This window comes from Vombatus ursinus, unplaced genomic scaffold, assembly GCF_900497805.2.
Source record: "Vombatus ursinus unplaced genomic scaffold, bare-nosed wombat genome assembly UNPS02000577.1, whole genome shotgun sequence".
Taxonomy (NCBI): Eukaryota; Metazoa; Chordata; class Mammalia; order Diprotodontia; family Vombatidae; genus Vombatus; species Vombatus ursinus.
Genome location: NW_020940355.1, coordinates 9,986,854 through 10,006,204, shown reverse-complemented (window position 1 = coordinate 10,006,204; position 19,351 = coordinate 9,986,854). Strand labels below are relative to the sequence as shown.

The 19,351-nt window shown below is 41.8% G+C and overlaps 1 protein-coding gene across 1 annotated transcript in view; it reads left to right on the top strand.

Annotated features, from left to right (window-relative positions):
- JARID2 (jumonji and AT-rich interaction domain containing 2) overlaps positions 1–19,351 on the top strand; it is a 308,221-nt gene that overhangs the window by 277,804 nt on the left and 11,066 nt on the right. Inside the window, 8 exon segments of the mRNA XM_027876570.1 lie at positions 1,389–1,507; positions 1,981–2,051; positions 3,066–3,180; positions 8,063–8,168; positions 9,911–10,093; positions 11,294–11,424; positions 12,546–12,729; positions 16,482–16,589. Of these exon segments, the coding sequence (XP_027732371.1) occupies positions 1,389–1,507; positions 1,981–2,051; positions 3,066–3,180; positions 8,063–8,168; positions 9,911–10,093; positions 11,294–11,424; positions 12,546–12,729; positions 16,482–16,589 (1,017 nt within the window).

Here is a 19,351-nt window from a genome sequence, read left to right as displayed (position 1 = left end):
GTGAACTCCTAAGTGGACAGATGAATTGTACTTCTGCTTAAGCAGTTCTTGGTAGGATTACCAGGGTGTACTAGGTACCATGATAAATTAGTAAGATCCTTGGTTGCCTGGGATTTGTAGAAAAGTAGTTTCAGGTCCATTAGAAACCTTTTAGGTTTTTCTCTCAGTGAAACCAAAGTTTTTTGCTATTAATAGTTTCCTAAAGTAATTCCTATTCTAATTATCAGAATAACTGATATACCCTCCCACCACATTTAGCCAACATTTATCGAGCAGCTATTACATGCAGAGGACTGGGCTGAATCTGATATTATTGTTTGCCGCTAAGAATTCACAGAGTAAAAAATTACATTAAATAAAATTATTTGTGTGTGTGTGTGTATGTGTGTATGCATGTGTACGTTTATTTATTTGTTTTTCCTATCTGCAGTCACTTAACATCCAGAGTTTCATGGCACATTTAATGAAACTTGGGGCAACCCCTTTGAGAACCATTGCTCCATAATCTTTTTGAATTCATATGGGCTCCTCTGCCCCAGATTAATTGCCTGGTGGGTAACCTTATGGTGAATGAACCTCTTTGAATTGAGGTAGGCTTGTCTTCAGATAACAGATGCCACACTCCGTTGCCTGTCCTGTGCTTGAAGGTCTTCCAACTTGGTACAATCTGCTGGTATCACTTTGAGAACTCAGGGTTATTTCCATGTTGCAGAGTAGGCCTCAGAGTGGAAGTAGTTGTACACAGATAGATAGCTCTAATACACAGATAGACTATACAGGTGTAAGAGAGATACCAAGTAATGTAGGTGATGTCATAAGGGGAAGAAAGTATTACCTTCATCTAGGGTTTTGGGCTGGTGTAAACCAAACCATAAAATAGAGGACAGATCTCGAGAGACAGAAATGGGGTAGGAGAAGGGGGTGAGGAGACATAGGCATAAGGGATGATGTGACCCACTATTAGAGTCAAAGTTAGGGACATCTTTGTGGAGTTGTGATTGGTCTGGCATGTATGTGAAGGGAAAAGTTGTACAAGATAAGACTGTGTAATGTTTGCCAATTTATTTTTATGGAGATCTTAAAGGCAAAATGCTTTTAAAATGTTCTCTGATAATCAAACATGCAAGGCCTGTGTTGGAAGTAAAATGTTAATTTTGTGTGTGTCAAAACAAGCAAATCAATAATCCACCATGTAAAATACAAATACTCAGCTACTAATATAGCTCTCTTTTTCTGTTCTCTTATAAAGAAATAATAATAAAAAGGAAAAAAAATACTCTGGATCTATTCCTATGAGCCATCTCTGACATTCTGAATGTTACTTTGTAGCTTACATGGACTGCTTGTCCCTCCCTCACACTTTCCTCTGTTTCTGTTTTTGCTTGCAGCAAGAGTACTGGAAGTTAGTGGAACAAAAAGAATGCCATGTAGCAGTGCACTGTGGGAAAGTGGATACCAACACGCATGGCAGTGGATTCCCAGTGGGGAAATCAGAACCATTTTCAAGGTGAATTTACGTTTTCTTACTGTGTTATTCTGATGAAATTCTAAGACTGTTCTGCATCCTGAAGCTTGTCCCAAGGCAACCACTTCTCTCATGCTCTAGTAGAGTTTGCGTAAGCTCCTTGAGAGTAGGACATGCATTTTCCTTGTCTTTGTGTCCCCAGCACCTGGATATGGTGCCTTGCACATAAACAAATATGGGAAGGACTGGTGACTTCATGGAAGTGGGTTTCTGCCATCACAGATAACCTATCTAGGGTGTGTAGCACATAAATCCTAGTGAGTTGAATTATTGGCAAATACAAAAAACTGAGATGTTCTGTCTTCTTGAGTCCAAACCCTTTTCTCTGTTATGTTGCCAATTAGTGCTTTTGAAGTGACTGGCCTACAAGGAGGCTGGACGGCCTGGAGCTTTTAGTTTTCTGTAAAAACCCTGGTATACACATTTGATTTGATCTCTGTGATTTCCTTGGACAGGCATGGGTGGAATCTGACAGTCCTTCCTAATAATACAGGATCCATCCTGCGTCACCTTGGTGCTGTTCCTGGTAAGCTAGATTCCTTTCTTGATGTTGTTTGGGCTGTTTCCGCCATCGGGGCAGCTCCAGGAGGCTCTCCCAGCTTGACGTGGAGGACAGCTGTGCTTCCACAATGAAGTGTTCCCACAACTGAGAGAATTCTATCCAAAGGTCGATCTAAATAAATTATTAAGGGGATAGAGGGATAACATTTGGAGAGCCGACCTTAAGAGTATTGCCACAGATTCTACTGACAACTGGGGAAGGAGGAGGGATTTGATGAAAATGTATAAACTAATGAAGCATGAGGTATGGATAGGAGCTTGTACCTGAAATTGTTTATCAAATCCTGAAATTCTAGAACTCTGGAGAAATGGAGGTTGGGAAATACTTTAAAGCAGGGATTTTTTTAAATCAGGGATTGGAGTGAGTGGGAGATGGGGGTGTATCTGTGAACTTAAAAAAAACCCCTCAAAACCTTTTTTCCTTGATGATTGTATTTGATTGTAATCCTATGCATTTTATTTTTTGCATTAAAAAAAATTGAGGAGTCCATTGGCTTTACCAGACTGCCCAAGGATTCATTAAAAAAAAAAGTTGAGAACCTTTGCTTTAAAAATTGAAATAGATATTTTAAGATGAAACCAAGATGGTGTGTTCTCTTTTTTACACACACACACACACACACACACACACACGTGTATATATATAATTTCTCTACTTCATAAAAAAGTAGTTTTTCTGACTGATTCCCCCCCTCCTTCCTTGCCCATACTTTTTCTTTTCTTTCTCTCAGAAGAATAATGTTACTTGTTTGTTACCATGACACATTTCCTCTTCTAAATGATGTTTTTTGAATGTCTTTTGTCTATATCTAAGTCACTTCCCACCCTCTCTCGTGGCAAAGCAAAGCGGGGAGAGTCCTGTTGCAGCAAGAAACCTTGTCTGACAGCGTACAGTGTTTTGTCCCAGTATTCCCCCCAACTCACTGCGAAATTTTATGACAATTCATATAAAAATTTATTTCCAACCCTTATGTTTTAGGAGTGACAATTCCCTGGCTAAATATTGGCATGGTCTTTTCTACCTCATGCTGGTCTCGAGACCAAAATCACCTTCCATACATTGACTACTTACACACTGGTGCTGATTGTATTTGGTGAGTATACCTGGCCCCTGCCTCCTCTTTTTTTCTGTAGCGTTCTGTGGGCTCTGGGCAGCATAGCACATCTTACCCTCCGAAGTGTCTGATATGCAGGTTCATCTATGCAGAAGGGTTCCTAGTGAGTAGATCTCTACCTTACTTTAGGTTTGATTCTTCGTATTGTATCTATGGTCTCCCAGCAGTATTCTGACACCTCATCAGGTAGCTGAGCTGAAGTTTTGGGGGCCAGCTGTATCCTGGTTGGGATAGATTTTTGTATCTTATTATAAATCTCCATTAGAACCATAGAGATGAGTTCTCTGTTTATTTGGTTGGAGTAGATGGGTGAGCCTAGGTTAAGACCTTCTGATTGTGTCCCTCCCTTTTCTTTGTGCTGCTTGGTCTTCAAAGATCTGCTTTTAAGGTCTTAAAAGGTCTGCAGGTCAAACAATCCCCAGATGAGCTGTATTTCAGTAGTAGCAAAGTTTCCTATGTCTTTAATGGTGCCACAGCATAAAGTATGAAAACACACTCTCCAGGCTATTGGTACTCTCCTTACCCACTGGATGGTTGCTGTCTTGTAGAAATAGGTTAGTAGCTATTTTTCAGCATGGATTTTAAGAGCCCAGTTCTTTGTAACCCTGATAACAGTGATTGCACAGAGTTTACTTAATTTTTGGTCTTGGGGAATCTCTGCTGCTTACTCAGAAGAGGTGAGTGTGTTTCCAGCATTGCTCCACCAGCCTACCTAGATGTTTGTGTGGTTGCACGTTCCGTGTCTCTGTCACTGGCTACTGCCATCGTTCAGGGTCTGCCACGATGAATACTAATGAGGAGGTTTGGGCTTTTGCTTGTGTGTTTGTTCATCAGTGGCAGATGGAAAATCATTGCAGAGAGATGTTTTTAATATATGCACATGCTGTGTGCCGTCTTGTATTCTTACAGTTGACCAGTCTACACATTATTCCACAGGAACTATGTTATCTTAATGGGCTGATTGAACAGTCTTTAAAAACAAACAAATAAAACTAAAAGTAATCTTCCAAGGAGCTAATGTCTCTGGGAAATCATTTTAAATTTTACTTTGTAGGTTGCAAGTTACAGTAAGCAGTACCTTACATATATGGATGATGATTTAAGAGAGCTCACATGAAATACCTATGGTTTGTTTTGTTGTTATTGTTTTAATAATTCTCTTTGGTCTTTATCAGTCACTAAGGGACATGGTATTGAACTTTCTTTGGTATGTCCTTAGATGGTAAGTGTAGGCTGCCAGATTTTTCCATTGAATCTGATTTAGAGGACCAGGTTGGGGATGGCAGAGTAGAGAATGACCAGGGTGACCAGCTAGAGTTCTGACTAGTTGGGTAAATGGTGTTTCAAGATGCTCCTTCATTTAGGAGACTTTAAGTGTGGTCCTTTCTTTGTGACATCCCTGGGACATTGGAGGGCCATTGTTCTACTTAAGTGTCTTTTCCTTATGAGGTTGAATCAGTATAGAGTCAGATGGCATGGGAGCAGGGACATTTCAGAAGACAGTATAGAACAGCCGTTTGGCCTTCTAGAACTGAGAAAGGAGGAAAAAAAGATGTGATCAGAGTATTTTATGGTGTGTGGTTTTGCTTTAAACATATGATTTTGGTTAGAAACATGGTTTTTAAATCACAAATCAGTAACAGAAAATGTTGGAGTTAAAATAACATTTAAAAAAAAAGTTTAAGCACGAACTGTATACTCTCTTCACTCAGCAACTGAAACTGAATATGACCCTTATGAATAATGATGTCATCACAAGCACCTAAGAATGGCTCAGGTCAGCAGGTTGCCACATGGCCCTTTTAAAACTTGGAATCTGTCAAAAAGGCCTGTCCAGTGGGTTGAAAGAAGAGAGAGAATCCAAAACTTAGTATAAGCATTACACATTTTCTTCCTTGAATCTCAAAAGAAGCTGTTGGAGTGTCCTTAAAGGGACCTGGGGAGAAAAGAAATTGACTTTCTGACGAGGGCCGCGTTCCTGGCGGGCCCAGCAGCAGTTCCATTTGCTTCGGCTTAGTCCACTATCTAAAAGCACAGCCACTGTCAAAGTAGACAGCAGGTTCCTTTCCTGTGTTGGTGCCGTGCTCCTTTCCCCATTGGGAGCCAATGCAAATAGATCTTTGTACCCCAAGGCTCATCAGCGTGTTCCTGCTGATGCCCTCTGGGTGTGGTGATGTTTTTATTTGAGGCTTATTAACATTCCTTATTCAAGTTCACTCTTTTACCTCTGCCCTCTGCCTTTGGGGGTGGGGGGGGAGTTTCCATTCTTTCAAAACAAAGCATTAGAAAGTTTTGAGGTTTTTGTTTTGGTTATTTTTGTTGTGTTCAAAATTTGCAAAGCAAAAAGTGTTATATTGGTGATTTACAACAATTTAGAGACTGGTTCCTGGACAGAGCACTTCATCTTCATAAACAGAATGGGCATCTGTGTACAAAGAGTGAATTGTGAGCACAAGGCTTATTCTGGTGACACCTCTCTGCATCTCTCCCTGGCTTAATGGAGTGAATTCAGAATGGTGTGTTTCTGTTTTTTTGGTCAGTAACTTTGTTCTGTGAAGTTTCACAGCTTCGTAACTGAAGTATAACTCAGCATTCAAGGCCCTCTGCAGTCTGACTCTCCAGCATTTTCTCTCATTACTGCCATATAGAAAACCTCTGTGTTGTTACTTGTTACCTTAATATACCACGAGCATTCTGTTGAGGTGGCGCAGTAGATAAGGTGCTGGATTGTGGAATCAGGAAGACCTGAGCTCACATTAGGCCTCAGACACTTAGTAGCTTTGTGACTTTGGGGAAATCATTTAACTTTTGCCTGCCTCAGTTTCCTTTATCTATAAAATGGGGATGATAATAGTAGCACCCAGCTCCCAAGGTTTTTGTGAGAATCAAATGAGATACTTGTAAAGTACTTTGCAAACCTGGAAGTGCTATAAAATGCTGTTATAATCATGATGATGATGTTATTATCTCTGCACTTCTGGATATGCTATTTATACCTGAAGTTCCTTCCTTCAAGGCCCCCATTTAGCCTTTCTCAACCCCAGTAGCCATAGCGATCTTCTTTCCTCTAAACTCTTGTAGTCTTCATTGTGTCCATCACCAATTTGGCACAGTCATATTGTTTATAGTTACTTTTAATGTCTCTTCCGTTTTTCCCTAAATAGATTATTGGTCTCTTGCTTGTGAGGACATAAGTGTAGACCGGAGGTTTCAAACAGGCCAAATATAATTGAGAATTTTTAAAAATACAAAAAATTTAAGTAAATTTTATAATATAAATAATATATAAATATAAAATATATATAAATAAAAATACAAAAAATTTTAAAATACAACATAGGTAATGTTAATTTGTGGTTTTCTAAGTCAATAGGGGCCCCCAGAGGTCTGTTTCTATTTCAGTTTGACACCTCTGTTGTAGACTTGGCCTATACACAAAGCGCTTTACATATACTTTTAATTTTTTGAGTTGCATAGAGGTCCTGTGTGCAGTAGGAAGTGTGGGTTTTTTTTCCTCTCACACTTTGAGAGTTCACAGTCTTGTTCCTTTTTCTTTTAGCCAGAAAAGTGTGTCTCCTACAGAGCCTTCTCATTAGTTTTTGTTTGCTACTTTTCCCTGGAACTGCATCTCATTCTCTCTGACAACACTCTTATTCCTTTTACTACCCAACTTGAAGAGTTTTAGAGAAAGCAAGTGAGTTTTAGAACTTACAGCAAAATAGAAATGTGACTTAATTGAAATACAGTGTAATGTTGTAGAAAGACCGCTGAGCTCAGAGACCAGGGCCCTTGTCTCTCAGCAATGGCCCTTTTCAAGCTGTGAGACCATAGATGAGTATTGACTTCCCTTTCTCCATCATATAGAAGGAGGTGTGAGAAATTTGAATGAAGGGTCTATCTTATGGTTGGTTGTTGCGTGGAAAGTGTTTTTTATTTTGAATATAAAATCTGAAAGCATAATGATAATATGAATTACTTGTGCTTTTCCTTCTCTTTGACAAAACCCTATCGGAGATATTCCTTAACTATGTAGGCTGATCTTTCAAGAACTCCTATTTGTGGCATTTCAGAACTTCCTCTGAGATCTAATTGGAGTTGGCCCCAGGAGTTAATCCTGGATGGGGTGGTGAGGCACCTTGAGTTTTCCATATATGACAGCCCCACTCCTGGACCACTTGCCCTCTCTTAAGTGTTTGTGATCTCATCTATTGCAGGCAAAGCATAGAACTTTGAGCCTGGGCCTTAGCCAAGAACTGAAGGAGGTACAATTGGAGAGTTTACCAGAGGCTGCTTGAACCCTACAGATATGTCTGTTTCTGATTTATAGGCGTTTTTAAACATCTGTTTTGAGTTTGAAAGCTTTTTGGCTTGCAGTGTAGGTCAGATATACATAAAAGATGAGCAATTTGAATCACTCGTGGGGTTGTGGCTTGGCAGAGTGCTTGGTGGAAGCCACTGAGATAGTCCTCTGGGAATTTATGGCATTGCTGTGTGAAATGGGCCTGGGAGCTACAAGAATGAATTACCGAATGCTATATTTTGTGGATCATGTGTAGCTCAGCTCATACATCTGACTGTAGCATTGTGTCCAAACAGTCCCCCTGCTCCCTGTGTTTTGAGGCAACTTTCCAGAAGAACTTGTTTTTAATTTCTTGTTTATACATTCAGCACAGGATAAATGGGCCTGGGCCTTGGGACAAAAGTTTGGGAATGCCAATTAAATGCTGTGGTAAAGTCTTTCTCTCTCTCTCTCTCTCTCTCTCTCTCTCTCTCTCTCTCTCTCTCTATTTCTCTCTGTCTCTCTTTCTGTGTCTCTGTCTGTCTGTCTGTCTGTCTGTCTGTCTGTCTCTCTCTCTCTCAGGTATTGCATTCCTGCTGAGGAAGAGAACAAACTCGAAGACGTGGTACATACCCTGTTGCAAGCCAATGGCACGCCAGGGCTGGAAATGCTTGAAAGTAATGTAATGGTATGTGCTATCCCCACAAAACATTCCTTTTTTCAGTACTGGGGGGAGATGTTAGGTCTTTATTAAATTCACAGTTTTTGTTTGTTCTAAATTTATTTTTCAAAAACAAAGAAGAGTACAGTACTGTGCTAAAACCTTGAGGTCCAAAACAAAAGTGTCCTTTGGGATGAAGGAAAAATAAGCAAGCAGAAGGATTTCTCTCTTATTGCATGAAACGAAAGACTGACTCGTGTCAAGGGGATCCTTTTGAAAACTTGGGAATTGAAGGTTCTTGGTTTCATATTTCTCTTATTTTGCAAACCTCGCCAGTTGAAGTACCTGGTCATTTTCAGTAAGGCTGTTCAGAGTTGAGTTTTCTGACCACCCTCATTAATTGCATTTTATTCCCATCTGCCTTTTTCTTCTGTTCTCCTCTCTGTCATACCCAGGTACTCGTGCTGTAGGTGCTAGGTGGTAGATCAGTGACTAATCCTGGGTTGGGGGCATAGAGAAAGGTGCCAGGGGACTGATAATTTTCCCTTTTAGCCCATTTCCAGAAAGTAGGGGGGGTGATGATGAGTTTTTACTACTTTTCCTGATAACTTCTGTTGCAAGTCTTGATTCCTAAACTTATTTCCATTCTTCCTGATTTCAGAGGGGGTACTTTTCCTAAGATGGGGGATACTGAAGAGTTTGTTTTCTAAAGCTACTACCTCCTATGCAAGAAGGCCACTTGGGCCAGCCAGGTTCATTCATGCCCTGGTATAGAATAACCACTTTTTTTTTGTCACGCACCTAGTGTGAGGAAAAAACCATAGTGAGGTTCTATAAGGGGACTGGTGCGTCACTTCTCCAGGCCAGGAGCCAGTATGGTCCCAGAGATCTTTGGGTGGAACGGATATATGAGGAAACTTTTGGATCCCCAGACAAAGCAGAATTATGGAGGGCAACATGGGATGTGAGTGGGATTTTGGAGAATTGGGGTCCAAGGAAAGTCAGATTTTAGCATCCCTTTATATTTGTTTTGGTGAACTGAATTAAACACATAATCTTGCAAACAGTTCAGACTTTAACAGGTAGAATGGAAATGGCTTCTTCATGTTGGTACTTTCCCTTTGTTAATTATTTCCTATTTATGCTCAAATAGCTTGCTTTGCATATATTTGTTGTCATGTTGTCTTCCCCTTTTAGGTTGTAAGCTCCTTGAGGGCAGGTCTTTTTGTGTCCCTGGTGCTTTGCACAGTGCCTGGCACATAGTAGCTGCTTAATAATGCTGATTGATTGATATTTGTTGCCACCCTTAAGCCTGTAGCAGTAAAACCTTGTTGGCATTTTGAGAAAATTTGTTTGTTTAAAATAAGAAACCAAAATTTCCCCTCTAAACCGTAACCCATTGAGGCTTTGGAAGGACTGCAGGTCTTCTCTGTTCTCTCTCCTCTAGGCAGAAGCAAGGGCTGCTCTCCACACTAGCCCCCTAAGGAGATAAGCTAGGTATCCATTTTTAAAGACCTCCTGGGAAGTAGATTTCACTGCTGAGCCATCTTGGTTTTCCCCTCCCTGTCAGAGGTTGAAAGTCATCATTAGCATTTTAAAGAAGTGTCCCACAAGATTCACTCAGACCCGCCCCCACGTTTGCTTTGTTAGCCCAGCCTGGTGAGAATGTTTTAGGGAGTTACATGTCTTCTCTCATTTTTTCCTCCCTCTCTCTCTCTCCCTTGCTCCTTGAAGAAATCTTCACCTCTTTCCTCTTTGCTTCTCCCTAGATCTCCCCAGAGGTGCTGTGCAAAGAGGGGATCAAGGTGCACCGTACTGTACAGCAAAGCGGCCAGTTCGTCGTCTGTTTTCCGGGCTCCTTTGTGTCCAAAGTGTGCTGTGGCTACAGTGTTTCTGAAACTGTGCACTTTGCTACCACCCAGTGGACAAGTATGGGTTTTGAAACGGCCAAGGTACAGAATGACACTTACAATGGACTCAAGACCAGATTCTCTTTTCTGTTCCTCTCATTTTCCTTCCCCTCCATATGTGTATTTATATGCATGTCAATATCCCCTCACATACTATGGAAGACTCCAAAATAAACATTCTCCCAAAAGAAGATTGTTTTGTGCGTTAAAAAAAAAGAAAAGAAAAGAAAACAAGATTCTTTGGGTTCTAGAACCCTGGCTTCTCTGGGTTTAAGGCTAAATCCTTGGAATAACCTTAGCACCGTGTAGTTTGAAGAGACCACAGTGTTATGATGATTATGTTACAGCCACTCAAATCCATCTCTAAGATAAATACAAAATGCTGTCTTTGGCATTGGAAGCTCTTTATAAGCCAGACCCCTCTTACCTTACCAGCCTTCTTACACCCTACTCCCCAACATGTACTTTTTTGATCCGGGGACACTGGCCTCCCGGTGTTCCACCAGTAAGACGCTCCATTGATCTGCTGCAGGCATTTTCTCTGGCTAGAAACGCTCTCCATCCTCTGCTCTGCAGAGTGGCCTTCCTGGCTTCCTTTAAGTCCCATCTTTTACAGGAAGCCTTTCCTAACCCCTCTTAATTCCATTGCCATCTCTCTGTTAAACATGTCCTGTTTATCCTGTATATGGCTTGCTTTGTGTATATTTGTGTGCTTCTTGTCTTCCCCATTTGATTGTGAGCTCCTTGAGGGTAGGAACTGTGTTGTGCCTATTTTGTATCTCCAGCACTTAGCACAGTGCCTGGCACATAGTAGGTACTTAGTAAATATTGATGGATTGATTGATCCTCAGGGAACAATCTGTGGGAAAGCCTTTTCATGTTTGATATTTTAATATTTTAGAGTAGTAGTAGGCTTCTGCAGTGATGTGGTTTTACCAGAACTAAAGCATTGGTCTATTAATTCTAGGTCATATTCTTTCCCACTGGAAATGTTCATTTGAAAAATTATATCTATCCCTTTTTAATTCTTTACATTAACCCCAGTTGCACTTCTAATTTGTATTTCTGCCAATTCACTTTAAATAAAAAGTCCTATTATCCCTAAATCTTTTCTGCCATATTAAAGTACCCTTTTCCTTTAAGAAAACAAAAAACCACCAACCAAAAACACCACCCTGCAACTCCAAAAATCACACCACATAAACCGATACAGACCCATATTAACCCAATTGTTTGTTTTAGGAAATGAAGCGTCGCCACATAGCCAAGCCATTCTCGATGGAGAAGTTACTGTACCAGATTGCAACAGCAGAAGCAAAAAAGGAAAATGGTCCCACCCTCAGTACCATCTCCGCCCTTCTGGATGAGCTCAGGTAACCCAGCTGTGAGGTTCTTCTCCCTTTGCCTCCGGAGTCCCTTAGAGTGGCGCAGGGGCTAGAGGGTGATGAGCAATGTGCCAGTGGAGCCAAAGCGAGTGAGCTGCTGTGGGGCCAGCCTTCCTGCAGCCCAGCTGTGTGAGGACACCAACCCTACCTAGAGTGTGCCAAAAGCCAAGATTCCTTCATGTGTGAAATCCCTGACTCCTGAAACCATCAGGCTGTTCTTAGAACACCAAGGTTGGCCTTGGGGATTTTTTCCCAAGGTGATTATAGATTTTTATTGTGATGAAAATTTTTTTTTTCTCCTTCCTTTTTCTTTTTGGTGGTACGAGTCAGAATTTCCTGATGGCATCCAAGATGTTAATCCTCTATGAAGGAATGAATGGAATGTTGGCCCTTAATCCCTTGGTACCACTAGGCTTTGGTGGTCTTGTTTATGATGGGTATTTCAGAACGGGAGAGAGATGCATGGCATTAAAGGGTTAGCATTGTGCGCAGTAGAAAGTGAAGAAATTCTAGGGAAAGTGAACAGACCTCATGGTTATGCGTATGTCTGCAAAATGCTGGGCGACTCGTCCTGGCATTAACATACCCCTCACGGTTTGTGCTCATACCAACTCGTGGTGATCTGACTCAACTTTTTTATCCCACAGTGGAATAAGGATCTCACTTTGGAGTTGCACAGTTAAGGCTAAATAAATCCAAAGGGTGAACATCAAAGTTAAATAAATCGGATGAGAGTATGACTGTGTTGCTTGGCTTCCTGTGTAACCCTTTTCTCTTTTCCCCTACTATGTAGCATCGCTATCTCTCTCTCAAGGGGGAGACACAACTGGTTAGTGCTGATCGGTAGACAATGGATTTGGACAGGTGTCGATCGAACATTTGCTGATGAAATCTACAAATAGTTTGTTAAATCCCAGCATTGATCTGAAGTTAAAAAGGAGGAAGGGAAAAAAAAAAACCTAACTTATCTGTACATGTGTTTATTAAATGTTGTGTTAGAGCAAATCAGGTTTATCATAGTAACTTGGAAAGCTTGGGGGAAAAGACAGGCCACTTGACTAAATGAGGACTTGCTAATGGATGTGTGACTTTCTCTTGTTTTTGGACAGGGATACAGAGCTTAGGCAACGAAGGCAGCTTTTCGAAGCTGGTCTTCATTCGTCCGCGCGCTATGGCAGCCATGACAGCAACAGCTCCGTGACGGATGGGAAGAAAAAGCCTCGAAAGTGGCTGCAGTTAGAGACATCAGAGAGGCGGTGTCAGATCTGTCAGCACCTGTGCTACCTTTCCATGGTGAGGACGCCAGCCACGGCCATCCCCAGCCTTCTTTTCTCCCTGGCTGCTGAGCTCTGGGCTGCTGGTGTCCTCTGCAGATTTCATGGTTTTGAATCTTAACTGCCAATCCTTTTGTACCTTTCTCATTGACTCAAGTTTGCATATTTCTGGGGCTCTGAGCTAGATCTATCCTCTCCTTAAATCACTCTCATTCTTCCGCTATAGATAACCTTACCTTCTACTTTACTAATAACTTTGTGGCCAGTCAACAAGTTTGTTCAACTTCTTTTTGGTCTTAAAGGCGACCTTTTCCTTTTCTCTGGTGACCTTGCTTCATCAGTCACAAAAATGGTGAGCTCCCCTTCATGTAAATGTTCAGTCAGCAGGTGCATGTTGGCCTATTAGGGCCATTGTTATAGGGGATTTCTGTGTTGGTTTAGAAGCTGGTACTGATGACAATCTCCTCTAGCTCTTGTGATTCTGTCATTTTTCCAGTTCTGTCCTCATCCTCCTGAATCTTGGTAGAACTTGTCACTGCCTGCCTCTTGTTGAAATTTCCTTCCCTTGGTGCCATATTCCCCTGACTTTCTCCTTTTCTGTTCCCCTATTCTTTGCCATCCTGGTTTCTTTTCTTTTTTTTCTCTCATATTTAAGGGTGTTGCTAAGGAGTCAGCTCTTGGGGTGTGTGTGTGTGTGTGTGTGTGTGTGTGTGTGTGTGTGGGATGTGCGTGTGTATGTATGCACAAGCACTGTCCTTTCTCTAGCAAGCATCTCAGCTAGTCCTATATTGCCAACATTTCATGCAGATGATCGCCAAGTCTATATCTTAAGCACTAGCCTTTTTTTCTTGGCTACACTCCCATTTTTTGAATGGCTTGCATTTCCAGTTCATCAGCTTCCTTACAACCAAGCAAACCTGATTGGTAATTCTGTCTCTGCCTCAATTTATAATGATAGCCCACATTTTTGTAGTGCTTCTAAGGGCTTTCTTCACAACAAGTAAACAAGTTCTTTCCTCTGGGAGGTAGGTAGTTGAAAAACTTAGCATTCCTATTGTACAGATAAGGAAATTGTGATTTAGAAGGTGTAAGTGACCTCTGAGGGCAAATAAGGAGTAAGTAGAGACAGTGGACTTGAACCCATGGCTTATACCTCTAAGCCCAATGATCTTTCTAGTATATCACTCTCTTTGCCTTTTAACTTTTTAGGCTGGTTAAGTAAGGAATTGATTCCTTCATTTGAAGAGATGAGGGAAAAGTGCTTTGCCTTCCACATCTCTCAATTCTCCCATTTCTTCTAGAACTTCTTGGCTGAAACATTAGGAAAATGGGAGAAGCTGGTGATTTTTAATCAGTCCATATTCAGCTGGGGCAAATAGCTATCTTTGAAGAGTCAGATGAGACTTTGGGATGAACTTGTAATATCCAGGGAGTAGATGAGGGTATATCCTTTAACCTTCTGGTTCAGTTGATCTAAGCCTCTTTAGGGTAGAAAGACATATCATGGCTCATCTTGTGGAGTAAAACTTAGGTCAAACGCAAATAGAAACAGATGCCACCAACCATCTATTGACTTGGAAAGCCATAAATTCACATTATTTTCAATTTTGTTACACATTTCCCAATCACATTTCAGTCTGGTTCTGTATTGCACATGCAATATGTATGTGCCTGTATATGAGTGAGTGTGACAAATGGATTATTTTAAAAATCATTGCCAGGGGCATAATTTCTTTTAGATACCTAGAATCTAACCCTTTCTGTTCCTGGCAGCTTTATTCCTAAAATCTCAGAACTGGACAGGAACCATAATGGTCATTTAGGCTGATCCATATCTGAGCAATAATCCCCTCTAAAATATTCACAGGAGTTCATCAGACTTCTGTTTCAAGTCTGAGATAACTTACTGCTTCCTAAAGCAGCCTATACAATTTTGGCCACCTTTTAATTGTCTGGAATTTTTGCCCTTGATTACCCATGAATTTGCCTCTTGGAAACTTCAGTCTGTTGATCCTAGCCAAAAAAAAAAAAAGGCTTAAAAAAAGATCCACATGACCATCTTTCAAATTTTTGAGGATGGTTTGTGTTTTTTCTAAACCTTTTCTTTTCAGGGTTAGGTATCCTCAGGTTTGTCAACCAGTCCTTAAATGGCATGATTTCCTCTGAATGTACCAAAATGTAATGCTCAGAACTAAAAGTGATGTTGCAGATGTGTCCTGATCAGGGCTGAATGTGATGGGTCTTCCACCTACTCCATGCTCTGTTATAATACATCCTCAGATTGCATTATTGTTTTGGGATAATTATGTCATAGCTTTGAACGCATGATTTATAGCTTTATGTAGTCCACTCAGAAGTCAGGTATTTTTGTTTTGTTTTGTTTGTTTTTTCATATAGTCTGTTTTTAGACAAGTTTTTGTCTATGCCATTGATCTTTTCCCTCTTGAACCCAAGTATAAGGTTTTGTATTCATCCATATTAAATTTTATCTTACCATAGTTGGCCCATTTTTCTAACCTGTTACTTTTAGGAAGTCCCAGTTGCTATTCAAAATATTAGTTATCTTCCTTTTCATCTAGAAAATGATACGTATTTCCTTAATATATCAAATTATTAATTTAAAATACTGACAAGAGCAGGGCCAAGGAGAGAGGGGTTTAAACATACACATGCAGTCTTGTAAAAAATCCTACTTGCATGTGAACTTTCCTGGATAAAAGTCACCAGTCTTCTCAGGATTACCTGTGTCTCAAATGATAAAATATAAAAATTACATTGATTTCATCAAAGGAGTTGATGCCCAAGGACCTGTGGGCCATCGTTTCAGTCCTTTGGAGATGATCCCCACACAATGCAAGAAATTGGTTTTTTTCCAGTTTAAAATAACTCCTGGGTGTCATCAGCTTCTATGTAGAATTGAACCCGGCTTACAGGATGATTTGGCACGTATTGCAATGCCCTGCATGTAATAGGTAGTCAGTTTGTTGACTGAATACTTGCCATGATGGGCATGGATAGAAAACAAGCAATAAGTTGGCAATTACACTTCTTAGGAAGGTTTGGTGCTAGCATTCTTCTTTCCTTGCATGTTACATGAACGCTCTGCACTCATTCATCTTGTACCTTCCTAAGATGGGGAAATGGTTTGGGAATGGGGTTGGGAGGAGTGGACAAGGGAATAAACTGTAAGTCAGTGTGGTATGAATGATAGGATTATAGATTTAGAGCAGATAGGGACCTTACAGGCTTTCTGATCTCTCCATTTACAAATGAGGAAAACTGAGATTCAAAGAAGTTGTGACTTGGAAGGGTCAGCCAGCTAAGTGACAGAACACTCTGAATCCAGGTCTTTCTGACTCCAGGTGTAACACTGTTCACGATCTGTGGTCCCATGTTGCCCGTCAGTGGTGGGAAGAGCTCTCTCCTGGGAGTCACTAGTAGATAGTAGTGACCTGACTTCTGGCCCCAGATCTTCCGTTTCCTTATTGTCTGACCTTAACCAATTTACTTAACTTCTTTGACCCTGTGTTCTCATCTGTCAGGTGGAGGTGATAATGTCTTTCTTGCCCATATCATCACTTTCTTGGGTGACTCCGTACAATTATAATTAGAGGCACTTTTTAAATTGTAAAGGTATCATTAGTATTCTGTAGGGGTTGCATAAGGTATGTGGCTGCAGGTCCAGTGGAGACTGCCCTTAGATTCAGAACTGTCTCCTGAGAGCACCTTCCTTCACTTCACGACACGATCTGGTACTCCTCTACCTTTCAGGTTGTACAAGAAAATGAAAACGTCGTCTTCTGCCTGGAGTGTGCACTACGCCATGTGGAGAAGCAGAAATCCTGTCGGGGACTGAAATTGATGTACCGCTATGACGAGGTCGGTACTCAGTGGCTTGTGTTCCTGCGGGCTTCTGCTGCCTGCTTAGAAGGAGGGCTGGAGGTGTGGGAATCTGCTCTGTCTGGGGGCCCCTTTGCATGCCTGCGTGATGCTTGCGGCTGGGGTGGAGATGAGGCACGTGCCCCGAGGCGCGGTCCACAGCCCACTGTTGTGTCATAGGGGAGCAGCGGCATATCTCTAGAGAGATCACAGTGCAGGCTGATTGAAAACTGACTTAACATGCTTTCCTGTTAACTTCATAGGAAGACTTTCTCTTTTTAGGTGTGAGCCTTGACGTGGCCCTAGTTTTGGGCTGTGATAATAGTGACTCATGGTAATTCCAAACATTTCCTATTTGGGTGGGTTCTAGGATGATCCTTAGGAGTTTGGAAGGGAATGTTCAGTAGGGTGTGGTGTGGCAGTCAGAGTGCAGGATTTGTCACCAGAATCCCCGGGTTGAAATCTCAGTTCGGCCCTTCACTACCTGAGACCTTGGCCTTGGTATGTCCCTTCCTTGAACTCGGTCTCTTCCTCTGGAAATTGATGGGGTTGAACTCGATGACCTCATAAGGTCCTGTCCAGTTCTAAATCTATGGTCTTCTGATGGCTGTGACCTTTTTGGGCCTCAGCTCAATTGTAAAGTGACCGATTTGGACTAGATGACCTGTCCAATTCTAAGGCTGTATATATTTCTGGGCCCTCTAGTCTACCTTTGTCTGCTGCTGTTATGTCCTCTTCACTAGCCCTGGCAGAGATGGTCTACAGTACAAAAACAAGAATGTAGGGCTGATGCTCAGAAGGTTTGGGTTCTGATCCTGACTGGCCATTACTAGCTGGGCCAGTCTCTCCACTTCATTGGCAAAGGGTGACAGAATCATGTACTGGGTGACCTTGAACTCTTAAGAGACAGGTGATTCAGCCTTTGCTTGAATACTTCTACTGATGGGGGTACTCACTGTCTCACAGGGTTCACCCTTTCCATTTTTTGCATAGCTCTAATTATTAGGAAATTCTTCCTTATATTCGACATAAGTCTTTCCCTGTCATTAATAATTATTCTTTCAAGCCACAGAGCAAGCCTGCTCCTCTTTTGTACGGTGGTCATTTATTTAAAGACTACTGTCTTGTCCCATCTAATTATCCTTCCCAGTCAAACCAAACTGTTGTTTGTATGACTGGTTTTGGATTGCCTTTAGCACAGTTCAGATTGCTTATTCTGCACACACTCCACATGGAGAAACTTGAAACAACTCTGGGATTCCTGGCTAACTTTCCAACTTTGCAGTTTCGCTTTGTCAGTGGACACTGTGTCATCTAAAGCTGCAGAGGCACTGCCGCTGACTCAGTGGCCAGCTGAACTCAGCCTTTCCCTTCTGGACACTTCGTGTAAGACCCGTAGTGCCCATGGAGGGTGTTTGGCCTGCCTGTGTGCATCCGGCCAGGAGAACTGTCTGGTGGGGGAGATGTTTGGATCTCTCAACTGAGGTGGACACACACACACACACACACACACACACACACACACACGTGTGGGAAGCGCACTGTAGAGGGGGTGACCTCACAACAGGCTGACTTTGGACAGTGTTGCCAGCGAGTACAAATGACTTGGAAGAAGGGAAGGTGGGGGATGAGGCAATGGGAGTGAAAACAGTTTTCTATTTTCTCTGGCTGAGAAGCAAATGTCCCTGTATGTTTAATAATTCAGCCACCAAAGTGGGGTTTTCAGTGGTAGAGCCTAGCTATTCTGGAGCTTCCTGTCCAGAAATTCTTTGCATTTAAGACAAATATAAACACCATATGTTAGAACCATGGTGGTTCTAATATTTGGAATATTTTCTCCACCCTCAAACCCCCCCCCCCCATTTCTCCCTTGTAGTTCAGGTTTTGGGTAGAATTCAGGAATGGGCTTTGAAGTACAGCCCTTGTACTGAATTCCATTCCCTTTTCTCTTAATTAGTGGAAAAATACAGGAGTCCTCTTATAGCCAAAACTACCTCCTGGGCTTTTGGTTAGGCCTCTCAGGGACTGTAGATTTTTTTTTTAATGTTTTCAGTGGGACATAAGAATTTCATTTAAACATTCTTAATAGAAACATAGGTGTGAAGTACAGCCCCTTTTCTCTCATCTCCAACCCACTATATAATTCTCTTCCTTTGCTCTAAGTGGAATTGAAAAGAGCCTGTCTGTGTAGTATTCTGTACAGAAGGCCAAGCCAGGCATTGAGACATCTGGTCATGAGTTGAGAGGAGGGTAGCAATGGATTATTTTTGTTGCCCTGATTTCAAACACTGCTGGAAATTGCTCTCAAGGCCACTATGCTTGTCTGTGGCCTTGAAACTAACATTCTGGGGAGAGGGAGCCAGGCAAAACCGTGGCAAGAAGGACCTGGGTTCATATGCAATGGCCATTTTGACCATGCTAAGACTTGTCCCAAATAACCACTCTAAGGCCGCCTGGCCATTCCTCCAGGACCTGCATTTTCCAGGCTTGCCACCTTTATGCCCCCTCTGCTTTGGCAGAGGCTTCAAGGAGTTCTTCCTGGAGGAAGAGGTTGAAGAGATTTGGGGATGTTAGTGCTCTGTGCCATCTCTGTGAGCAGTGTCCCCCATTGACCTTGAGTTGTTCAGACTATTTGCCTTACATACCCTGTCTTGTGTATTTGTGGACCCTGAACCCTCTCCAGAACCCTTTCCTCACTTGGAGAAGGAAGCCCACTCTGGGATGATTCCTGTTGCTCTTGCCAGTGGAGAAACTACTGGCAG